Source organism: Rhinatrema bivittatum, chromosome 3 (genome assembly GCF_901001135.1).
Source record: "Rhinatrema bivittatum chromosome 3, aRhiBiv1.1, whole genome shotgun sequence".
NCBI classification, from domain to species: domain Eukaryota; kingdom Metazoa; phylum Chordata; class Amphibia; order Gymnophiona; family Rhinatrematidae; genus Rhinatrema; species Rhinatrema bivittatum.
In genome coordinates this window covers 265619108-265640314 of record NC_042617.1, presented here as the reverse complement: position 1 = coordinate 265640314, position 21207 = coordinate 265619108, and the positions used below count along the sequence as shown (strand labels likewise).

Genomic DNA, 21207 nt, shown 5'->3' with positions numbered 1-21207 from the left:
TAGGTATATAGTAGGAAGTAGCAAAAATCCAGTCTCAGATAAAGCGTAAATTTCATGCCATTTTATAGTGGGCCAGGTTAGGGCACCCCAGATCCCCCTCCTTAATAGGTAATTGTAGGACGTGGAGAGGAATCTGGGTCCTTCCCCCCCCCCCCAAAGAAAGTCGAAGGGCTTGGGTAACAGAGTGAAGATCCCAGGAGTGAAGTTGAATGGGCAGAATTACCATCTGATATAAGTGTATGCGGCCTTTCAAAGACAATGGTAGACTCTGCCACCTCTTCAGAACGTCCTGAGTGTGTTTAAGTTTCGGCGTAATATTAAGATTATCTAGATTCTCAAGGGAGGCTGGGATTTTTATCCCTAGGTATTTGATTTAGTTATTGGCCCCTGACATGTACGCATTTTATGAATCAGTGTTCGGGGTCTATTAGCCCTTATCAAATTAGCTAGAGGTCTGCCCACTTTGTTGCCAAATTTAAAGAAGTTGTGTTGAGCAACTTGGAGTGCTGTTCCCGCCCGTATATGAAGCACTGTATTGAGCTAAGTGCGCTAAAATAGGATTTCCTATTCTCTTCGGATGGGCTGGCTAACAACTGACATCGGGCCTTTTGGTAAGGGAGTCCAACTGTAGAATATCCTTATTAATACACTTAAATTAAATACTAGTACTAGGGATGTGAATCGTGTCCTCGATCGTCTTAACGATCGATTTCGGCTGGGAGGGGGAGGGAATCGTATTGTTGCCGTTTGGGGGGGTAAAATATCGTGAAAAATCGTGAAAAATCGTGAAAAATCTAAAAATCTAAAAATCGCAAAACCGGCACATTAAAACCCCCTAAAACCCACCCCCGACCCTTTAAATTAAATCCCCCACCCTCCCGAACCCCCCCCAAATGAGTTAAATAACCTGCGGGTCCAGCGGCGGTCCGGAACGGCAGCGGTCCGGAACGGGCTCCTGCTCCTGAATCTTGTTGTCTTCAGCCGGCGCCATTTTCCAAAATGGCGCCGAAAAATGGCGGTGGCCATAGACGAACACGATTGGACGGCAGGAGGTCCTTCCGGACCCCCGCTGGACTTTTGGCAAGTCTCGTGGGGGTCAGGAGGCCCCCCACAAGCTGGCCATAAGTTCCTGGAGGTCCAGCGGGGGTCAGGGAGCGATTTCCCGCCGCGAATCGTTTTCGTACGGAAAATGGCGCCGGCAGGAGAGCGACTGCAGGAGGTCGTTCAGCGAGGGTTCCGGCGCCTCGCTGAACGACCTCCTGCAGTCGATCTCCTGCCGGCGCCATTTTCCGTACGAAAACGATTCGCGGCGGGAAATCGCTCCCTGACCCCCGCTGGACCTCCAGGAACTTTTGGCCAGCTTGTGGGGGGCCTCCTGACCCCCACGAGACTTGCCAAAAGTCCAGCGGGGGTCCGGAAGGACCTCCTGCCGTCCAATCGTGTTCGTCTATGGCCGCCGCCATTTTTCGGCGCCATTTTGGAAAATGGCGCCGGCTGAAGACAACAAGATTCAGGAGCAGGAGCCCGTTCCGGACCGCTGCCTTTAAGAGCATGGGGGAACCTCCAGAAGGACTTCCCCGGTCTCTGTGGTCTCATAGTAAGAGACACCGAAACTGGTGAATGGTCTGAGATGACCGGATTCACAATATCCGCCCTACAGACTTTGGGAAAAGCCTCTCCTGCCAGTAAATATAATCGATTCTGGGGGTGGGAATGAAAGGTATAATCCCTTTCCATGGGGTGAAGGGTTCTCCATGGATCTATGAGCCCCAATTGTTTTGTAATAAATTCTACCCCTTCCCCTTGTTTCCCGGGATGAGACCCACCCGATGTAGATCTGTCCAAAGCCCCATCTGCCATACAGTTGAGGTCTCCCACTAAGATGAGCATCCCCACGCTGTGAGTCAATACTACATTAATGAATTCCTTAAGATATTGCTGTGGGTTTATAGTAGGGGCATAAACATTACAAACGGTGATTAAATGTCCCTGCCACCGCCGGACCAGAATTACATATCTACCTCCTGGGTCTGATATCGTTTTTTCCAGAATATAATCTGTGGCCTTGCTAATAAGGATCGCTACTCCAGCCTTTCAGTGTGGGGTTGCAGCAAAAAAGACTTCCTCCACCCAATCCCTCTTTAACTTAAGAGTTTCCTTGTCAGTCAGATGGGTTTCTTGAAGGCACACAATATCACTTTTCAATCTCTTTAGGTGAGATAGGGCTTTTTTCTGTTTAATGGGTGAACCCAGCCCGTGGACATTCCAGGACACAATTTTGGTCATCTACAAAAGGAGGAGATAGTATGTAGCCTGTAAACCCTGAAGATATTATCAGAGGAAGGAGGTCCCAGCAACTCCCCCATCTCAGTTCTGCATCCTGTACCCTCTATCAATGAGATCTGAGTAACCACAGTCCTGCACACACATACACACAACACCGCAAATCCACAGTCAACCATACACACCATAGAACCCACAACCACACCCAACATCTCTTAACCCACCCCCTCCCCTGTCACCCCCCATCCCTGACTCCCTCAGAACCATCTTAGATTATGGAAAACTCCCTGTCCCTCTCACAATTATGGAGGAATGGGATTAGAGGTCACATTCATGGGGTGCTTGGGTGCCATGCCCCTGCACAGAGCCAGCGAATCCAACCTCTGACTTGAAATAATGAAGAGCAGTTACCCTACTCAGTCAACTAGTGAAAAGCCATACAGTTTCCAAAGTAACTGTGTTGTGAGGGTAAGCTGCGCCCAGCATTGTAGCGTCCTCAATAAAATGCTGGGCATAGTCTGCAATGGGTCCAGGAGGAAAAACACCAACTACTCCACAAAGTCCGATGTGACCCCTGTGGCCATCCAGATGGCCTCCTGGCTAGCTGGAGCTCAGTGCGGTTGACCCAGCAGTGCCAGTGGGGTTATGCCAGATAAACTGTCAGTTTAGAGGCCAGATGGAAAACAATAAGGTGAGAAAATGCCGATGGCCACCACTGTCCACCCTCCTAGGCCCTGCCATGATAGTACAGAGTTGCTGTGAAAAATCTGAAAACTTTCAGACATTGGGCGTCTGTAGAAATTTCTGGGCCTCCCCTGGGTCAGTAAAGCTGTGAAGCTGACCGTCCTGCCAGATTTTTAGAATAGCAGGATATTGAAGGGCAAATTTGATTTTCTTTTCAAACAGCATAGAGCACACTGGTGAGAATTTCTTGCGCTGCTGTGAAACAGAAACAGAGTAGTTCTGCATTATTCAGATCTTTTGGCCTTGATATAGGACTTCTGGGCACTTCCTGTATGCCATCCAAATATGCTACTTGACTGCTGAGTTAAGTATCTTTGCGATTGCAATTCGAGGTCTCTGGTCCGAAGGCCGGCGAATCCCCAATCTGTGTGCCCTTTCAACGTGCATTTTGCCTTTCAAATCCACGAGCCCAACTGTCTCTGGCAGCCAGTCTTCCAGGAACACCCCCAGGCCTTTATCGTCGAGTACTTCAGGTAAGCCCAAAAAATGGAGGTTATCCCACCACAGCCAGTTTTCAATGTCTTCTAGCTTAGCCTGGCACTTTGTCAACACTGCCATATGGGTATTAACTGTGCCGTCACTCGTATTCACGTGGTCTTCCAGCTCCCCTACTCGCCCATCCAGCTGTTTGAGTCTCGGGCCTATATCGATTAGCGCTGATTTTACCTCTGTTAATTGATGGGAGATCCCAGCCAGCTTAGCATCCAGCATAACATACAGTGTTTCTTTGAGGATGTCCACCATCAGTAAGGGTCCTGCTGTAGGTCCGGTTCACCTGTGATCGCCGCCATCTTAGGTTCCACGGCCTTCCCCTTGTCTTTTTCTTTTTCCTTCTTCCCTCCGCAAGAAGCCATCGGCAGCGGGATTTTGTTCATAAAATGAACAATCGACATGAGCTGAAGTGTATTGTAAGTTTAGTACCTGGTGGGACGTCCAAGATGAGTGATGCCGGTAAATACGGGGGCAAGACACCCAGAGCTGAGGGAGAGCACGTCCTCCCTAGCACATCGCCCCACGTGACCTCCCTACCTGGATTGTAAAAGGCATTTATTTAACATTTATTCTTGGAAGCAATAAAACAGTTTTTGAAAAAAATATTTTTCAAGAATACGGATAAGTTGAATCATTACCATTCCTCTATTGCTGGATTATAGAAATATGGACCATAACAATTCACTTTCTAAAGCTGCATGCTTTTTTTCCCTATTTTTAAAGCAAAGAATTGTTAAATTGATTAAAAAATGTATTCACTAGCGAGGCATTCTTTTCTCTTTTGGGATAGGGGGTTCGAGTTGAAGGGAGTCCTGATTATGCAGGGGTAGCAGGAGAGGTTGATGCCTGTTGGGGAGAGGGTTTTATTGACTATTGAAGGGGGATACTGACTCTGTGGTGTGGAGAGTGGGTTTACTGACTCCGCAGAAAGGTTAATATTGGAGGTTTGATAGTGCTCGGGGGACATGGGGAGAGGGAAACCTTTTGTTCGTTGAGATAGAGGAAAAAGGAAACACAGGAAACGCCCTAGGGATGTGCATTCTTTGAAATGAATACGGAAAACGTGACAAATAAGGCCAATATTTTTCATTTGGGGGACCCCCCTGAATGAAATGAACCTTATTTGTTGCATTTGTCTTATATAAATACATGAGGCCTAGGCCCAAAGCTAGGGCCTCATCTAGGGAATAGGCTAAGGCCCAAAGCAGGGGCCTTGGTAACTGCCACCCCCTTCCCCCCGAACAAACTTAATGGATCCGTTGGGTATCTATGGAAACTGCCACGCTGGGTTTTGATGAGGAGGCCAGGGCCTTGGCCTATGCTGAGCTTAGGCTTGACGCCATGGCCCGGCATGCAGGCCAGGTTCCAATGATGGGGCCTCCACCCAGACCCAGGCCTGGAGGCCAGGTCCTGATACTGGAGCATCTCCTGGACCCAGGCCCTAGGACAGAGGCTGGGTCCCAACACCAAGTCCTTGGCCCGGAAGCTGGGTCCTGATGCCAGGGCATTGACCTAGACCCAGGTCTGATGCCCTGGGCCTCAACCTAGAGTCAGGTCCAGGCCTGGGAGCATCTGACATCCTCTTTTTTTCTTCTTCAACTGTCGCCGTCCGCTGGATTCACACCAGAGTTAATTAACTCCAGTGCATTCTTCCCAGTGGATGGGCTCTGGCCTAGGCCGAGGCCCAGGCTTTGGGACCCAGCTTCCAGGCTGGGCCCTAGCATCAGGTCTGGGTGTGGGCCAAGGCCCTGTCATCAGGACCCGGCCTCCAGGCCTGGGCTTGGGACATGGCCTAAGTGAAGGCTTTGAGCTTACGTAGGCCAAGGTTGCGGTGACCTGACTCAAACTATGCAAAGTCGAGTTTTTGGCCTGGTGGTAGGCCTTGCTGGTGAATCCCCACCAGACCAGGTAAGTGTGTGTGTGTGTGTGTGTAGGGGCAGGGGGGGGGGGGGGGGAATCCTGGTCCCGGCATTTTTCTGGGTGAGTGGGAGGTCTTGGAAGGTCCCATTTTTGTTTTTAATGTTTGATTTGATTTTTTAGACAAATGAAACAAAGCAAACAATCTATGAACTGAAAAAAAAAAATCCCAAAAGAAAATTAATTTCTTATCCCTGCACATCGCTAAAACCTCTATGCTAACCGCCCCAAAATGAATGGGCCAGTTAGCAAAAAAGATTTGGGGCTGCAGCATGCACAGTAAAAATGTAACACCTGGTCTGAGGCAGGTGTTACATTTTTGCCTTTATCTGGCCCATGGTGAATAGAAGGTGGAGGGATACCACACATATGAAATTCCCTACATTACATGCAGTACAGGCTAATTTTGGCAGCTGCATGATAATGTGCTGATAAACTGTCTTACATGCACATCAAGGCACTGCATATCAGGCTAATTTTAGCATGGGCAAAAAGGCCTTTAGCAAGCACATTAACCTTCATTGCCTAGGCCCCTAAATTTCAAGACTTGGATTTTAGAGGCAGACACAATTCTGCAAAGGACAGAATATGTGGAAATACTGTGCATGGTAGTTTTTTTCAAACTCTATATATTCCTGTCCATTTTTTGTTTTTGCAAATGTCATAATTTCAGAAAATAAATGTCAATCTAGTTAATTTTCAAAGGAGTTACATGCATAAAATTAGCATAAACTTGTGTAAGTACATTGTACTTTCACACATGCTGTTTTATAAACTTCATAAGTAAAGAACTTCATAAGTAAAGAACTAAGAGAGTCAATGATCTGGAGATGGACTGGGAGAACTAGTGGAGGTATCAGTAAACTGGAGATTTCTATTACATGTGCATTTTTGAGAATATACCTACTTCTGCCTAGGCTTTACGTGAACAAGTTCTGTTTTTTTGTGCATGAAATACGCATGCATATTTTTATAAAATACTTAGGAAAAGAACATACTTTCAATGTATTGCAGATGTTCACAAGTAACCAAATATTTGCATGTATGTTAGGAGGAGATATTTGTGCATTTTATAATATGTGCAGTCCTGATACACACAGTAGGGATGCACAGGGAAACTTTATTTTGTGTTTTGGGGGGGGGTTCCCCTCTTTGTATCGTTTCATTTAATGTTTATTTTATTTCTGTAGCTTGCAGAAACAAAATAAACATTAATCCCCTCCCAAAACAAAAAAATGAAATAGGCCCTCCTCAGATCCAAAGGCCAGGTCTTGACATCGAGGCCTAGGCCAGGCCCAGGCCCTATGCCACCATCCAGGCCCAGAGGTTTGGTCCCTTGGCTGGGGCTTCAGCCTCGGCTCAGGCTTGATTCGGGTCCTAGCCCGGAGGCTGGGTCCTGATGCTGAGGACTTGGCAAATGCCCAAGCCTAGGTCCAACACCAGAGCCTAGCCAGGAGGTCAGGTCCTATCACCATGGCTTCAGCCTCAGCCAACTCATAGGACCGAAGGCTGGAAACCAACCAGGTCACCGTACATCTTCTACGGTTGATGGTCATCTTCAAAATGGCACCCTTTGCTTGGAAGACTTGCAAGAGTAATGTCTCCAGCGCCTTCATCCTGAGTGGAGGGTGCCATCTTAAAGAGGACTATTGATAGAAGAAGATGTCTGGAGGCCTGGACCCTGGTCTCTGGGCCTGGGCTTAGGCCGAAGGTGCAGTGATGGAACACGGCCTCTAGGCTAGACCTCGGCTTCTTGCCTAGGCCTGAGTCTCAGCATTAGGACCTGGCCTCTTGGCTGGTCTCTGGTATTAGGTCTGGGAACAGGCCAAGGCCCCAGTGACAGGCTTGGGTCTGGACCTAGACCAAGGACTTAATTTTGGGTCTGGACCTAAGCTGAGGTCCCGGTGATGGGACCTATCCTGGAGATTGGGTCCATCACTGGTGCATTGTCCTATGCCCAGGCCTGACAGCCAAGTGGTTTTTTTTTTTCCATTTCTTTCAAAATGGAACAGAAAAAAAGTAAGAAAATCTTGTTGGTTTTTCTATCATTTCATTTTGAAATGTTATAAAATGAAATAGAAAACCTTCTTTTATTTCCTATTTTGTTTCAAATGTATGCACATCCCTAATGTGCAGGTTATATAATACTGTAATAGATCTTCGCATGCGCATATATGGGGCTGCGTGGAATTCTTTGAAACTTATCCTCTAAAAGGTAGATTTAAAAAAATACGCGGTCGCCTCCATGTGCGCACACTACCCGGTGCATGCACTTGGACTTGCGATTTTATAACATGCATCGCTCCAATTAAGGAGTGGACTGGGAGGGAACTTCCCTACCCCCTACCCTAACCTCCCTTCCCCACCCCCTAAACCTAATCCACCTTACCTAATTTTTTTTATTTTTTAAGTTGCTGCTCCTCCGGAGCAGAAGCAATTTGCACCGTCCGACTGCTGGTGCGCGCTTCCCCGGAACAGCTCCAAATGGCGGCTTTACTAGTGCCTCTGTTCCCGCCCCTCCATGCCCCTCGGACCACTCCCTTTTCAGGCCCCGGCACTTAATCGCGTACTGGGGTTTAAGCGCATGGCCGGGCCCGTTTGAAACTTGGCCCGGCGTGCATAAGGCCTGGCCACGCGTGTAAACCCCGGGATTTATGCGCGCCAGGGTTTAAAAATTTACCCTTTAGTGTTGACAATACAGAACTATAAACCTTTCCAGGTTTGATTCCATGATCTCATGCAAGTCACTTAGAGCAGCAGTGTTAGCTAGAGTCTTCAAAATATCCATTCACCTGCTCCATTTTTGGACTTATTCTCTGGTCTATTTTCTCTTTTTTTGGTAGAAATATGTGTTATTTGGTCCATTTCTTTTTACACTTTTTGTAACAAAAGATACACACCGTTTGTTATAGTCAATGCCTTGATTTAAAAACTATTTCCTCAGGGTCCATGCTTTGTTCCCTCTACATTAATGCTTAACATATATCGGGGGTACACCGTGCAAAGGGCTCTGAAAAGGATCAGCACATAGCACTCCAGTTTGTATTTGTAACACTGAGAAAAGCTAAGTAGAAGGAATTTTCAAAAACTTTGAGCACTAAAACCAGCTCAGAATAAAATAAGAACATAAGAGCATGCCATACTGGGTCAGACCAAGGGTCCATCAAGCTCAGCATCCTGTTTCCAACAGTGGCCAATCCAGGCCATAAGAACCTGTCAAGTACTCAAAAACTAAGTCTACTCCATGTTACCATTGCTAATGGCAGTGGCTATTCTCTAAGTGAACTTAATAGCAGGTAATGGACTTCTCCTCCAAGAACTTATCCAATCCTTTTTTAAACAGCGCTATACTAACTGCACTAACCACATCCTCTGGCAACAAATTCCAGAGTTTAATTGTGCGTTGAGTAAAAAAGAACTTTCTCCGATTAGTTTTAAATGTGCCCCATGCTAACTTCATGGAGTGCCCCCTAGTCTTTCTACTATCCGAAAGAGTAAATAACCGATTCACATCTACCCATTCTAGACCTCTCATAATTTTAAACATCTCTATCATATCCCCCCTCAGCCATCTCTTCTCCAAGCTGAAAAGTCCTAACCTCTTTAGTCTTTCCTCATAGGGGAGCTGTTCCATTCCCCTTATCATTTTGGTAGCCCTTCTCTGTTCCTTCTCCATCGCAATTATATCTCTTTTGAGATGCGGCGACCAGAATTGTACACAGTATTCAAGGTGCGGTCTCACCATGGAGCAATACAGAGGCATTATGACATTTTCCGTTTTATTCACCATTCCCTTTCTAATAATTCCCAACATTCTGTTTGCTTTTTTGACTGCCGCAGCACACTGAACCAACGATTTCAATGTGTTATCCACTATGACGCCTAGATCTCTTTCTTGGGTTGTAGCACCTAATATGGAACCCAACATTGTGTAATTATAGCATGGGTTATTTTTCCCTACATGCATCACCTTGCACTTATCCACATTAAATTTCATCTGCCATTTGGATGCCCAATTTTCCAGTCTCACAAGGTCCTCCTGCAATTCATCACAATCTACCCGTGAACCAACTACTCTGAACAATTTTGTGTCATCTGCAAATTTGATTATCTCACTCGTCGTATTTCTTTCCAGATCATTTATAAATATATTGAAAACTAAGGGTCCCAATACAGATCCCTGAGGCACTCCACTGTCCACTCTCTTCCACTGAGAAAATTGTCCATTTAATCCTACTCTCTGTTTCCTGTCTTTTAGCCAGTTTGCAATCCACGAAAGGACATCGCCACCTATCCCATGACTTTTTACTTTTCCTAGAAGCCTCTCATGAGGAACTTTGTCAAACGCCTTCTGAAAATCCAAGTATACTATATCTACCGGTTCACCTTTATCCATGTGTTTATTAACTCCTTCAAAAAAGTGAAGCAGATTTGTGAGGCAAGACTTGCCCTGTGTAAAGCCATGCTGACTTTGTTCCATTAAACCATGTCTTTCTATATGTTCTGTGATTTTGATGTTTAGAACACTTTCCACTATTTTTCCTGGCACTGAAGTCAGGCTAACCGGTCTGTAGTTTCCCGGATCGCCCCTGGAGCCCTTTTTAAATATTGGGGTTACATTTGCTATCCTCCAGTCTTCAGGTACAATGGATGATTTTAATGATAGGTTACAAATTTTTACTAATAGGTCTGAAATTTCATTTTTTAGTTCCTTCAGAACTCTGGGGTGTATACCATCCGGTCCAGGTGATTTACTACTCTTCAGTTTGTCAATCAGGCCTACCACATCTTCTAGGTTCACCGTGATTTGATTCAGTCCATCTGAATCATTACCCATGAAAACTTTCTCCATTACGGGTACCTCCCCAACATCCTCTTCAGTAAACACCGAAGCAAAGAAATCATTTAATTTTGCCGCGATGGCCTTATCTTCTCTAAGTGCCCCTTTAACCCCTTGATCATCTAACGGTCCAACTGACTCCCTCACAGGCTTTCTGCTTCGGATATATTTTAAAAAGTTTTTACTGTGAGTTTTTGCCTCTACAGCCAACTTCTTTTCAAATTCTCTCTTAGCCTGTCTTATCAATGTCTTACATTTAACTTGCCAACGTTTATGCTTTATCCTATTTTCTTCTGTTGGATCCTTCTTCCAATTTTTGAATGAAGATATTTTGGCTAAAATAGCTTCTTTCACCTCCCCTTTTAACCATGCCGGTAATCGTTTTGCCTTCTTTCCACCTTTCTTAATGTGTGGAATACATCTAGACTGTGCTTCTAGAATGGTATTTCTTAACAATGACCACGCCTCTTGGACATTTTTTACTTTTGTAGCTGCTCCTTTCAGTTTTTTTCTAACAATTTTTCTCATTTTATCAAAGTTTCCCTTTTGAAAGTTTAGCACGAGAGCCTTGGATCTGCACACTGTTCCTCTTCCAGTCATTAAATCAAATTTGATCATATTATGATCACTATTGCCAAGCGGCCCCACCTTCATTACCTCTCTCATCAAATCCTGTGCTCCACTGAGAATTAGATCTAAAATTGCTCCCTCTCTCGTTGGTTCCTGAACCAATTGCTCCATAAAGCTATCAATTTTTTCATCCTGGAACGTTATCTCTCTAGCGTGTCCCGATGATACATTTACCCAGTCAATATTGGGGTAATTGAAGTCTCCCATTATTACTGCACTACCAATTTGGTTAGCTTCTCTAATTTCTCTTAGCATTTCACTGTCCGTCTCACCATCTTGACCAGGTGGACGGTAGTATACCCCTATCACTATAGTCTTCCCCGACACACAAGGGATTTCTACCCATAGTAATAGCAGTGGCTATTTTCTAAGTAATCTTAATAGCAGGTAAAAATAAAAATCTGAATTGAAAAATCTATCATAATGCCATGTGTATTATGTAATTTTGACTAGAAAATGCTAAACTAACACGTATGCAAATGAGCGACAGTTTGCTGGGAAGCACATGGTATGCTGGAACCTTTTTTCTAAAAATGCTACATTAACCTTCCTCTGTTCATACCTTGGCTGCAAACCATTTTATGCAGGGGCTGCTGTGAACATGGAAATTCTCCTGTATGGTGCTGTAAAATGGAACCTATATCCTACATATGGCTGAATATCTGGGGACCTTTGGCTTACAGCATTTTTTTTCTACTACAATTAAAAAAAAAAAAAAGAAAGGATATTTTGGCCAAATCAGAGGATATTTAGCACTGTTCTTTGTTAATTCACTGTTGAGCATGATGTTTTGTACCCCTCTGGATTGTGCAGAGGGGTACACAATCCAGAGGATTGGATGGCCAGGATGAGAATTCCATTAGGAATGTCATTTGCTAGCAGATGCCCTGAATGTTCGTATGTCTCCATACCTGTCCAACCTGCCTGCGCTTCCTTCCTGCAGGAACAGGAGCCCCACTGGTTCCAAAGAGGATGATGCCAGACTCCTTTTTGGTGCTGAAGGACAGGTGGATCTCCGTGCCAGTGTCAAACGAGATCGGTGGCAGCTCCACAAACCCAGGCTTGGCAAAACTGACGGTGTGTATTTTCTGTGCAGAGAGAAAGGGTGAAAATATATATCAAGTTAACGGAGAGGTGTGTAACAATAAGTCCTACTGCTCTCATTTGGCACACTCCGTCTACACGGAGTCACTTCTGAGGACATGCTGGCAATGTATAAGCACTACAGCAGAGGTTGAAACCTTTCTCCATCATTAGAGAACAGGCAGGCATAAATTCTACCTACATTCCTTTAGCTATTGGAAAACTGACTGCCTAGGATTTTGGTGAAAAAAGCCCAAATTATTATTTCTTTTGACAATTAGATTCAATATATATATATTTTTAAAGACTTTAGAAGTTAAATCCAATCAGAAATGTTATTTTCTTTTATTTTGCACTGGAGACGTTTCTATCCATTTCAGGTTTCTCTACCAACCTGAGGTCTCCTATTCACAGGTATAGGACAGGCTGCTCACGCAGTACAATTACAAAAGGAGCACCAGAGAATGATCTGTGTCTCAGTTTTCTTTCATTTATTCCTATTTTTCTAAAGTCCTGTGTTGGTTTCTTGTTACTTGCCTGCCCCCGCCTGGTAGCGTGGTGGGCAGGACAAGGCCCTCTAGTGACACGCTTCATGATACACGCCTCCTGGCTTGCTCCAAGAAACTCTTGCACTTACTTGCTCACCGCGAGTGCAGCTCTTGAGGACAAGAGCTATTAACAACCCCTGACCTAAATCATTTTTAGGGCCCGTTTCTATCTTTTTTTCATAAAAAGCTGGGTTCCCTTTTATATAATCACTCTCAGGACAATGTTCAAAGGGTTTACCCAGCAGACTTCAGTTGGCTAAACCTGTGACTTTGGAAATTTTCCCTGCTAACCAGCTAAAGGGGTTATTTTTCAAAGCGTTATCGCATGCGTTAGGGCCTTATCGCACACAATAAAGCCTTTTCGCATGCGATATAATGCAAATTAGCTGGAGGGGAGGAGTCAGGGCGGGGAGGGGGAGGAGTCGGTCGTGACACCACTGCCGGCGATAATGTGAGGAACATTATCGCTGGCAGTAGCGCGGCAAATAGCACTACCTTTTATGGAGGCACTATTTGTGCAAAAGACTGGAAGGCAGCCGCACCGTGGTCGGTGAAATCGCACTGCGGTGGTGCGAACGGCTGCGGCCTTTCGCAGGCCCGCCTCCCCTTTTCCCCCTGCCCCCTTTTTTGTGGGCTTCATCATTCTGCGAAGAATGATGAAACTAGCCCTAAATTTGTCTTCCCCAATTCACAGGGCACACCCATTTAGCCAGCTGGGAGAGATGCGGCGCTGCAGGCGTTCCCGGAACAAGATTTTGGTTTAATGTGAATTCTGAAGCGTTAACCAGCTAAATTTAGCCGGACAACTCCAACCACATAAATAGATGTCCTTAAACTAGTTGGATGAATTTTGTTTGGCTATATTTAGGAGAATTCTCAGCTGAAAATCTGTCTAAAGAAAGCCCGGGTAAAGTCCCCCTGTTATTTTCCCGCTGAGCGGCTTGTAATGTAACCCCAAGCATGCGCCTAATATACCACATCGTAATCCACTCTGAAGTGGCTGCCAGCCACAATAGGTGGAATGGAAATATTAAGTTAAATTCAATTCAGTCAGTAAGTACCCCAAAAATCTGCTTAAACAGCCAAATATGTAGGACAGGACTCTTTATTTCAGTCAGTAATAGATGCACAGTGTTTCAGCACAGCTATGAAGGAGCCATGATCTGTAATCATAATCCACGTGGAAAGGCAAAAGAAAACCCAACGAATGCATTGCTCTTGTGTAAACCAATTTGACTCCTGCCACTTCCGAGTCCATTTTATACTGGTGGTAAACACTATTCTGTAGATTTTTTCCCCCGCAGGAAAGTTTGCAGAGTTCTCTATGCAAGAAGCAGGCACTGCACTGATTCCGTGGCCATTCTCAACCAGGCCAGTTTTTCCATAGTGCTCCGCATATTATCACTCGGTGCTACCATGTGTCCATCTTTAGTCTAATGACTGACTGACTGTCTATTGCAGAGACTTATTACATCCAGGAAAATGCTGTTCTTTTGTGGCTGCTCACTGCTTAAATAAAGTACTTTTCTTCAGTATCAACTAATGCATGCCTTTTGGTTATTGAAAGACATTAAGGGAGAAATTTCACGTAGCTAGTCTAGGTGCACAGATAGTTTTGTACTTATGAGTCTAGAAGACAATTTTCATAGAAAACTAAAAGGTCCATATTCAGTGCCATTTCTCTGGCTAAATTTGGACTTAACATCAAATAAACAGAATGAACTTCTGTTAAATCGCTGAATTACCAAACTTCTGAAAATTCCTTCTATACTAGATTTAAAGTTTGCTCAAATGTCTCTCGTACATTCAATTATTTTTGATGCCTACATGCTGTATGGATTAACAATTTAAAAAACATTTTTTTTAGATTTAAATATGTGTAATAAGAGAGATGAAGGTTTCATATAGGTCGTGTAGGCGTCCCCGCACCTTCTTTAGATGTTATAATCATTAACCTCCACCACCTCCTATATGTGACTATTCGTATTCTGTGCAAAAAAAATTTTTTACACGATTTTTAATAAATCTATAATGATTTTTACGATAACATCCAGTTAATATTGCATTTATGACTGCGGAATCACATATCTAGTTGTTGTTCACTGTAATCTCCAATATTCCTTCTCTTTATAACTCTGGTGAAAATTCTCACTCATCTGTGATGAATATCGATTTATACTTTAAAAGTCCCGATATGTACACGTTTCAGACGAAAATCGTCTTTCCTCAGGGGAGTGTTATTCTGTATATCATCGCTGTAACCAGATGTTACAACAATGTAAAAAAATGTTTTGCACAGAAAAAAAATTTTTTTGCATGTAAAAAATTATTTTACACGGAACAACCCATCAATGGTACAGTGGAGTAGTCATTTATTTAAGAAGTAAAGGAGCTGCTTATGTTTGTCATAGGGGAGTCCCAATTTGTGGAACACAATGCCCGACAAGCCCCTTGGTACCACCTCCGGCTTGGAGACTGGACCTGCACTCTCCTGCTCCTAATGGCAGTGTCTTCATTCTACAGCAGAGACTATACCTGCACTCCCCCACTCCTCGGGGCAGTGTCTTCGTTTTACAGCTGAGACTATCTGTGCTCCCTGCTCCTCGGGGCAGTGCCTGAGTTCCATTTCAGTGACTCTACTCGGCATCCCCGCTCCTCGGGGTAGCGCCTCGATTCTCTGCCAGAGGTCCTTTCTTGCGCAACCCCGCTCCTCGGGGTTGCTTTTGTCACTACTACAGAGATTCACCTGGGCTTCCCCGCTCCACGGGCTTGCCTACGTCACCTTTCATCTGATTCAGTATGTCATACTCTCTTGCTGCGCAGTCCCGCCCCTCGTGTCTCTCTCCGCTGCGGATCGCCAGAAGTTCCTGTCTCGCGCTCCCCACTCCTCAGGGCCTGCCCAGTGCTTCCCTTTCTCGGCGGACCTGCTCTGGAATGTACCTCTCCAGTCCAGCGAGTATACTGTGGGTTCTCCTTGAACTGTGTCACTCACCCTGCTCCTCAGGATCCCCCAGAGTACTCTTTACTGCATCTATGATCATGTGGCTATGACGCAGGATGCTCCATTCCTCTATACTACTGAATATCCTACCAGCTGATCTCGCCTCCCAATGGTGGGGACCTGTGGGGCTCCTCCCCACAGGTGGTACCAACCCCCACCTCGGGCCAAGGGTCCACAAACCCATGAATCCAAACAAATTGTAGATATCCTGAAAGCAAAAACAAGCATAAGATATGACATACTGAATCACATGAAAGGACCATCCTGCCTCTGACAATGACCTATCTGGGTGACAAGTCAACTGATAGAGCCCAAAGAGTAGATCCATTCCTTATTCACTCCCAGGGATAAGCGGTGCTTTCCCACCTCTACCTGGCTAATAATGGTTTATTAACTTTTCCTTCAGGAACTTACCTAAACCCCTTTCAAATATCGCTATCCTAGATGGCTTGACCATGAACTCTGGCAACAAATTCCACAGCTTGATTGTGTGCTGAGTGAAAAAAAAAATACTTTCTCTGATTTGTTTTAAATCTGTTAAGTTTCATGGAATGCCCCCTCAACCTTAGTACTATCTGAAAGGGTAAAGAACTATTCTCTATTTACCTGTTTCCCCCTTTTCCCCACTCATGATTTTATAAACCTCTATCATATCTCCCTCTCAGTTGCTTCTTCTCCAAGCTAAAGAGCCCTAACCTGTTTAACCGATCTTCAAAAGGAAGCCATTCCCTGCTTGTGGTTCCACAGGACAAGCACTAGATGGGTTAGAGATGGATTGTTTAGCCTCAAATCATCTAAAGTGTGATCAGTTGTTCACTATTTGGAGGGACAATCCCACAATTTTGGTTTAAAAAAGTTATACATCATCTGCCCTGCATGGGCATTTCAAAAAGGATTTTTGACCTATTCTTCAATCCCATTGCAAACCTTCTTCAGTGGGACACATCATAGCTTTTAAAAGTCAGATGCCCTTCATGTTATTGTAACTTATGCCTACTTGTCAGTAGTGGGAGGAAATTCAGACTGGGCAGCTAATGCTGCCGTGCTTGGAGAATGAAGGAGCAATGCATACCTCCAGTGCACACCCCTTGGTTATCCCCACATAATCAGAGCTGCTCAGCAAGTTATATGGTGTTCGTGAAACTTCAATATCTTTCATACATCCTGTGTATTTCTTGACATTCACTTCAGGCCTGCAAAGAAATATATAAAACAAATCTTTTAAACTTTAAGAAAGACTGAGAGAGATTTGTTTTCGTTTGTGGAGGTAATCACTCAGACACATAGATTTGCATGACTCTCTGTGAAACTCCACTGCCGATGTTGGGAATAACGTTGCAGTCATCATACCAGCTATTGTTTCCCTACCTCCTTTTTAAAAATAATTATTTGTAATATTTTTTTTTAAATGCTAATTAAAATAAAACTCTTAGGGGTGAATTTTCAAAGGAATTATGTGCATAAAAGTACTAAAGTAGCATATATGTGCATAAGTTGCTTGATCTTGCATTCTTGCTATTTTATAAACAACAAAAGTACACGCATATTTTCTGTTTTGGGCGCACACTTACCTGCACAAAAAAGGGCGGGCTACGAGCATTCTGGGGTGGGCCAAGAGGAACAAGCATAAGATGCCATTTTTTAATAGATTTATGTGACTATATTAGGCAACTTATTTGCACAATTTTCCTCCTGTGCAACTGATATCAGACTCCTCTGCTATCTGCTATTGGTTGGGTGGGAGGTATAAGTGAACTGCGGGGAGTTCAGGGTGAAGAACTAGGAGGGTCCTGATGACCTGGAGAAGGGCGGGGTGAACTGATGGAGGTAATGACAAACTGGTGATTTTAGTTACATGCACATGTTATACAATTTTACCAATTTTAACATACAAATCAGGCTTTTATGCGAGCAAGTTATATTTTTTTGGGGTGTAAAATATACATGTATATGTTTAGGAACTAGGTAGAAAAAGAATACGCTTTCAAATGCATTACAGGTATTCATGCGTGATCAAACATACACATGTGTGAAGGGGGGATAGACGTATGTGTGTCTCATAATCTGCGTGTACCCGATACACACAGTTTATAAAATACTACAGTAGATCTCCACATGACGATATATGTGCATAAATGAGGTCACACCGAGTTGTTTGAAAGTTATCCTCCCTATGTAGCATAACACAGTTGAAGTGACAGAACACAAGAAATTTGAAAGATGAGGATAATTTATCTGGCTAACTTTGCTATTTGGACAATGTCTGAATATGGACCTCCCAATGGCTAATGTTATATATGTTGAATTTCAATATTTTATCCTTAGTAGATGGCACCATGTATATGACGTATACTAGTCAGGGAATAGGATTCAAATATTTACAAGCATAAGATTGAAGGTACAGTGACTGACTATACTGTACATATAATGGGTGCTGACATAAATAATAATGGGATCAAGTCTTGCAGTTGTACTTTCATTCTTTAAGGTATAAAAATAAGGTATCTGTCATCCAACTTTCAGTGTTTGGTGTAAATATTGGGGAATTTTCATAGTACAGGCATGAGTTATCTTTTTCATGCACAGTAAACAGTAAATAGGATATAATATAATGTTCCACAATAAATCAAACAGCATTTCTTTTTATTCAAAGGAGTTTTCCTGTGATATGATATATATCTGTGTATCCCAGTAAATTGGATGATAACTCACACCTCTGCTATAAGTAGGGTGGAAAATAGGGTCCCAGCCAACAATGCAAGCCTGCAAACACTGCATCACCTTCCATCCTCAAGCAGAGATTTGAGGGCATATCTATCACATCACCCTACAATGGCAGCTCTCTTTTTTTCTTCCACCACTTTTCTGATAGCTGTCATTTCAGCATTTAAAGGCACTGAGCTATGAAATAAGTGGGCATAAAGTAGTTCTCCGAGGATTTCAAAAAATGCAGTCTGTATGTTCGCAGGGGAAAAGGGAGAGTCTTGATGGGTAGAGATAGAGAATGGCACCTTTCATTAACCACATATAGTGTGTGTTGACAGACCTCAGGCAGAGTTAAATTTTTTTTGTCACATATGCTTGATAAAAAATTGTTTACTCAAAATTGCATGAGCTTTCCACTACAAATTGTATTTTTCAAGCTAATGTAATTTTAAACAACATGCCTATGCTGTAATGAGAGAAGATAAGGAAAGGAGAGAACCCCTGGGGGTAGAACAAAAAATAATTGCAACATCTACTTAAATGACATTTCCCATGAGAGAGGGCTCTATTGCCATATAATTGCCTGTCACCTAAGTTAGATGTCTTCAGCTGAAGGTGAGGGTATCTAACAAGGACAAGGGTAATTACTCTGGTGACAGAGCCCTCTAGCAAGGGAAACATTGTTTTTAGAAAATTAAATTTGAAGAAAAAAAAAGATTCTATAAACGCTATAACTTTTAATTTACTTAAATCTTTTCTTTCATGTTCCACTGCGGCTGTGAAGTTCCATTAGGCTTCACCTGTTGGATCTTGCAGTTGATTGTCTGACATGAGTTTTCTATTTTCTAATCACTGCAATGGCATGACAGAGGGTGAGGGTAGACGAGAGTTATGCCATCATGCCAAATGCCACCTAATAAAGTGAGGATGAGGTTGTCATATATGCTCGGGGGGGGGGGGGGGAGGCTATAAATAATTCACTAGCCATACCTCAAAAGGTACAATAAAGCTTTTATTATATGACCTAGTTTAGGATAACAGAAGGAGCTGGAGTGATGACGGCATTGAGGGAGAAGAGGGCGAGAGTAATTGTGGCAGTGGAATTTAACACTACCTCAGGAAATTCATGGCAAACATCTGGGACACTGGAAGGGTAATATTATAATTACCAACATAGGGCTACAGTCTGAAAATTTGCAGGTTTGCCAGGCACACACACATACACACACAAAGTTACATCTGATACCAAACATATTTTTGCTTTTAAAATTGACCCAGGGAAAAGTAACTGCAGACATTTGAATCTGCCTTTTCTGTTGCTACTTTTTTCATCCAAAAACTACACACAGGGAACCTAACTTTCACAGTACTGAATTTGCACACATAATTGAATGCACAGAAATTTATCCTAATATCTTATAAACTGTGCAGCGGGAGCTGCAGAGTTTAAAAAACAGCATGTAATTCTGCTCAGAAAGTACCCGCATATGTTTCAGTGCATGAGAATATCTGCAATAAGGATGTGAATCGGGCTTCAGACGATTGAAAATATCGTCGATATTTTCAAAATCGTCAGAAATCGGGGACTCCCCCAAAACGATAGGAAAACCCCACGATATGGTTCGTGGGGGTTCTCTTATCGTTTTGAGGGAGGGCGGGAAAAACGGCACACAAAAATAACCCCTAAACCCACCCCGACCCTTTAAAACTAATCCCTTAGCTTCCCCCACTCTTACGACCCCCCCAAAAACTTTTTACAGGTACCTGGTGGTCCAGTGGGGGTCCCGGGAGCGATCTCCTGCTCCCGGGCCATCGGCTGCCACTAATAAAAATGGCGCCGATGGCCTTTGCCCTTACCATGTGACAGGGTATCCGTGCCATTGGCCGGCCCCTGTCACATGGAGGGAGCACTGGATAGCCGGTGCCATCTTTAAAAATGGCGTGGGCCATCCAGTGCTTCCACCATGTGACAGGTAAATAAATCTCTAATCTGCAATGCATTTCTCTATAATTAAGTTGACTTAGAAAATAGCTACTGCTGTTACTAGAATCAGTAGCATGGAATAGACAGGGGTACATTTAAAAAAAAAGCGCGAGCGCATACTTTTGTTCGCGCACCAGGCGCAAACAAAAGTACGCCGGATTTCAATAGATACGCGGGGCTAAAATCCGCAGCCTGCGCACGCTGCCCGTTCCCTCCCGCTCCCCCCACCTTCCCCTCCCTTCCCCTATCTAACCCACCCCCCAGCCCTACCTAAATCCCCCTCCTAACCTTTATCCAGGAAGTTGCGCCTTCCTCCGGGCAGTCGTAACTTGAGCATGCCGAATGCTGGTGCAGCAGGCCCCGACACAGGCCACTGTGTGGGGGCACTCGACTACGCCCCCGGACCGCGGCCACGCCCCCGAACACACCCCGAGCTGACACCACGTCCCCTGGCCATGCCCCCAAACTGCCCCTTTTTGCAAGCCCTGGGACATACGTGCGCCGCTGAGCCTATGCAAAATAGGCTCAGCGCGCGCAGGGGCAGATTTCCTCAGGTTACGCACGTATCCTTTGAAAATCTGCCCATTAGTGTTTCGATACTTGCCAGGTTCTTATGGCCTGGATTGGCCACTGTTGGAAACAGGATACTGGGCTTGATGGATCCTTGGTTTGACCCAGTATGGCATTTTCTTATGTTCTTATCCATTTTATAAACAGACACATGTATATTTTAGATGCGAAAAAAATATAACATCCTTGAAATCACCAGTTCACCCAGTCCATCTCCAGTTCATTTAGACCCTCTAGCACTTCACCCTGATCCTCCACCAGTTTTCCCAGAACTCCCAACCAAAAACTGCAGACCTAAAGACAACTCCGATTTTGTTTGCGCTAGTCAGTTACCAGGTGTAAAAGTGTACAAATAAGTTCAATAATGTATACGCTTATGCCTGTTATAAAAGTGCAACTTCCATTCATG

General features: G+C 44.1%; 1 protein-coding gene across 1 annotated transcript in view; it reads right to left on the bottom strand.

The window, feature by feature from the left end:
• Positions 1–21207, bottom strand: part of LAMA2 (laminin subunit alpha 2) — a 1492466-nt gene that overhangs the window by 76894 nt on the left and 1394365 nt on the right. The window contains 2 exon segments of the mRNA XM_029596813.1: positions 11818–11994; positions 16611–16731. Of these exon segments, the coding sequence (XP_029452673.1) occupies positions 11818–11994; positions 16611–16731 (298 nt within the window).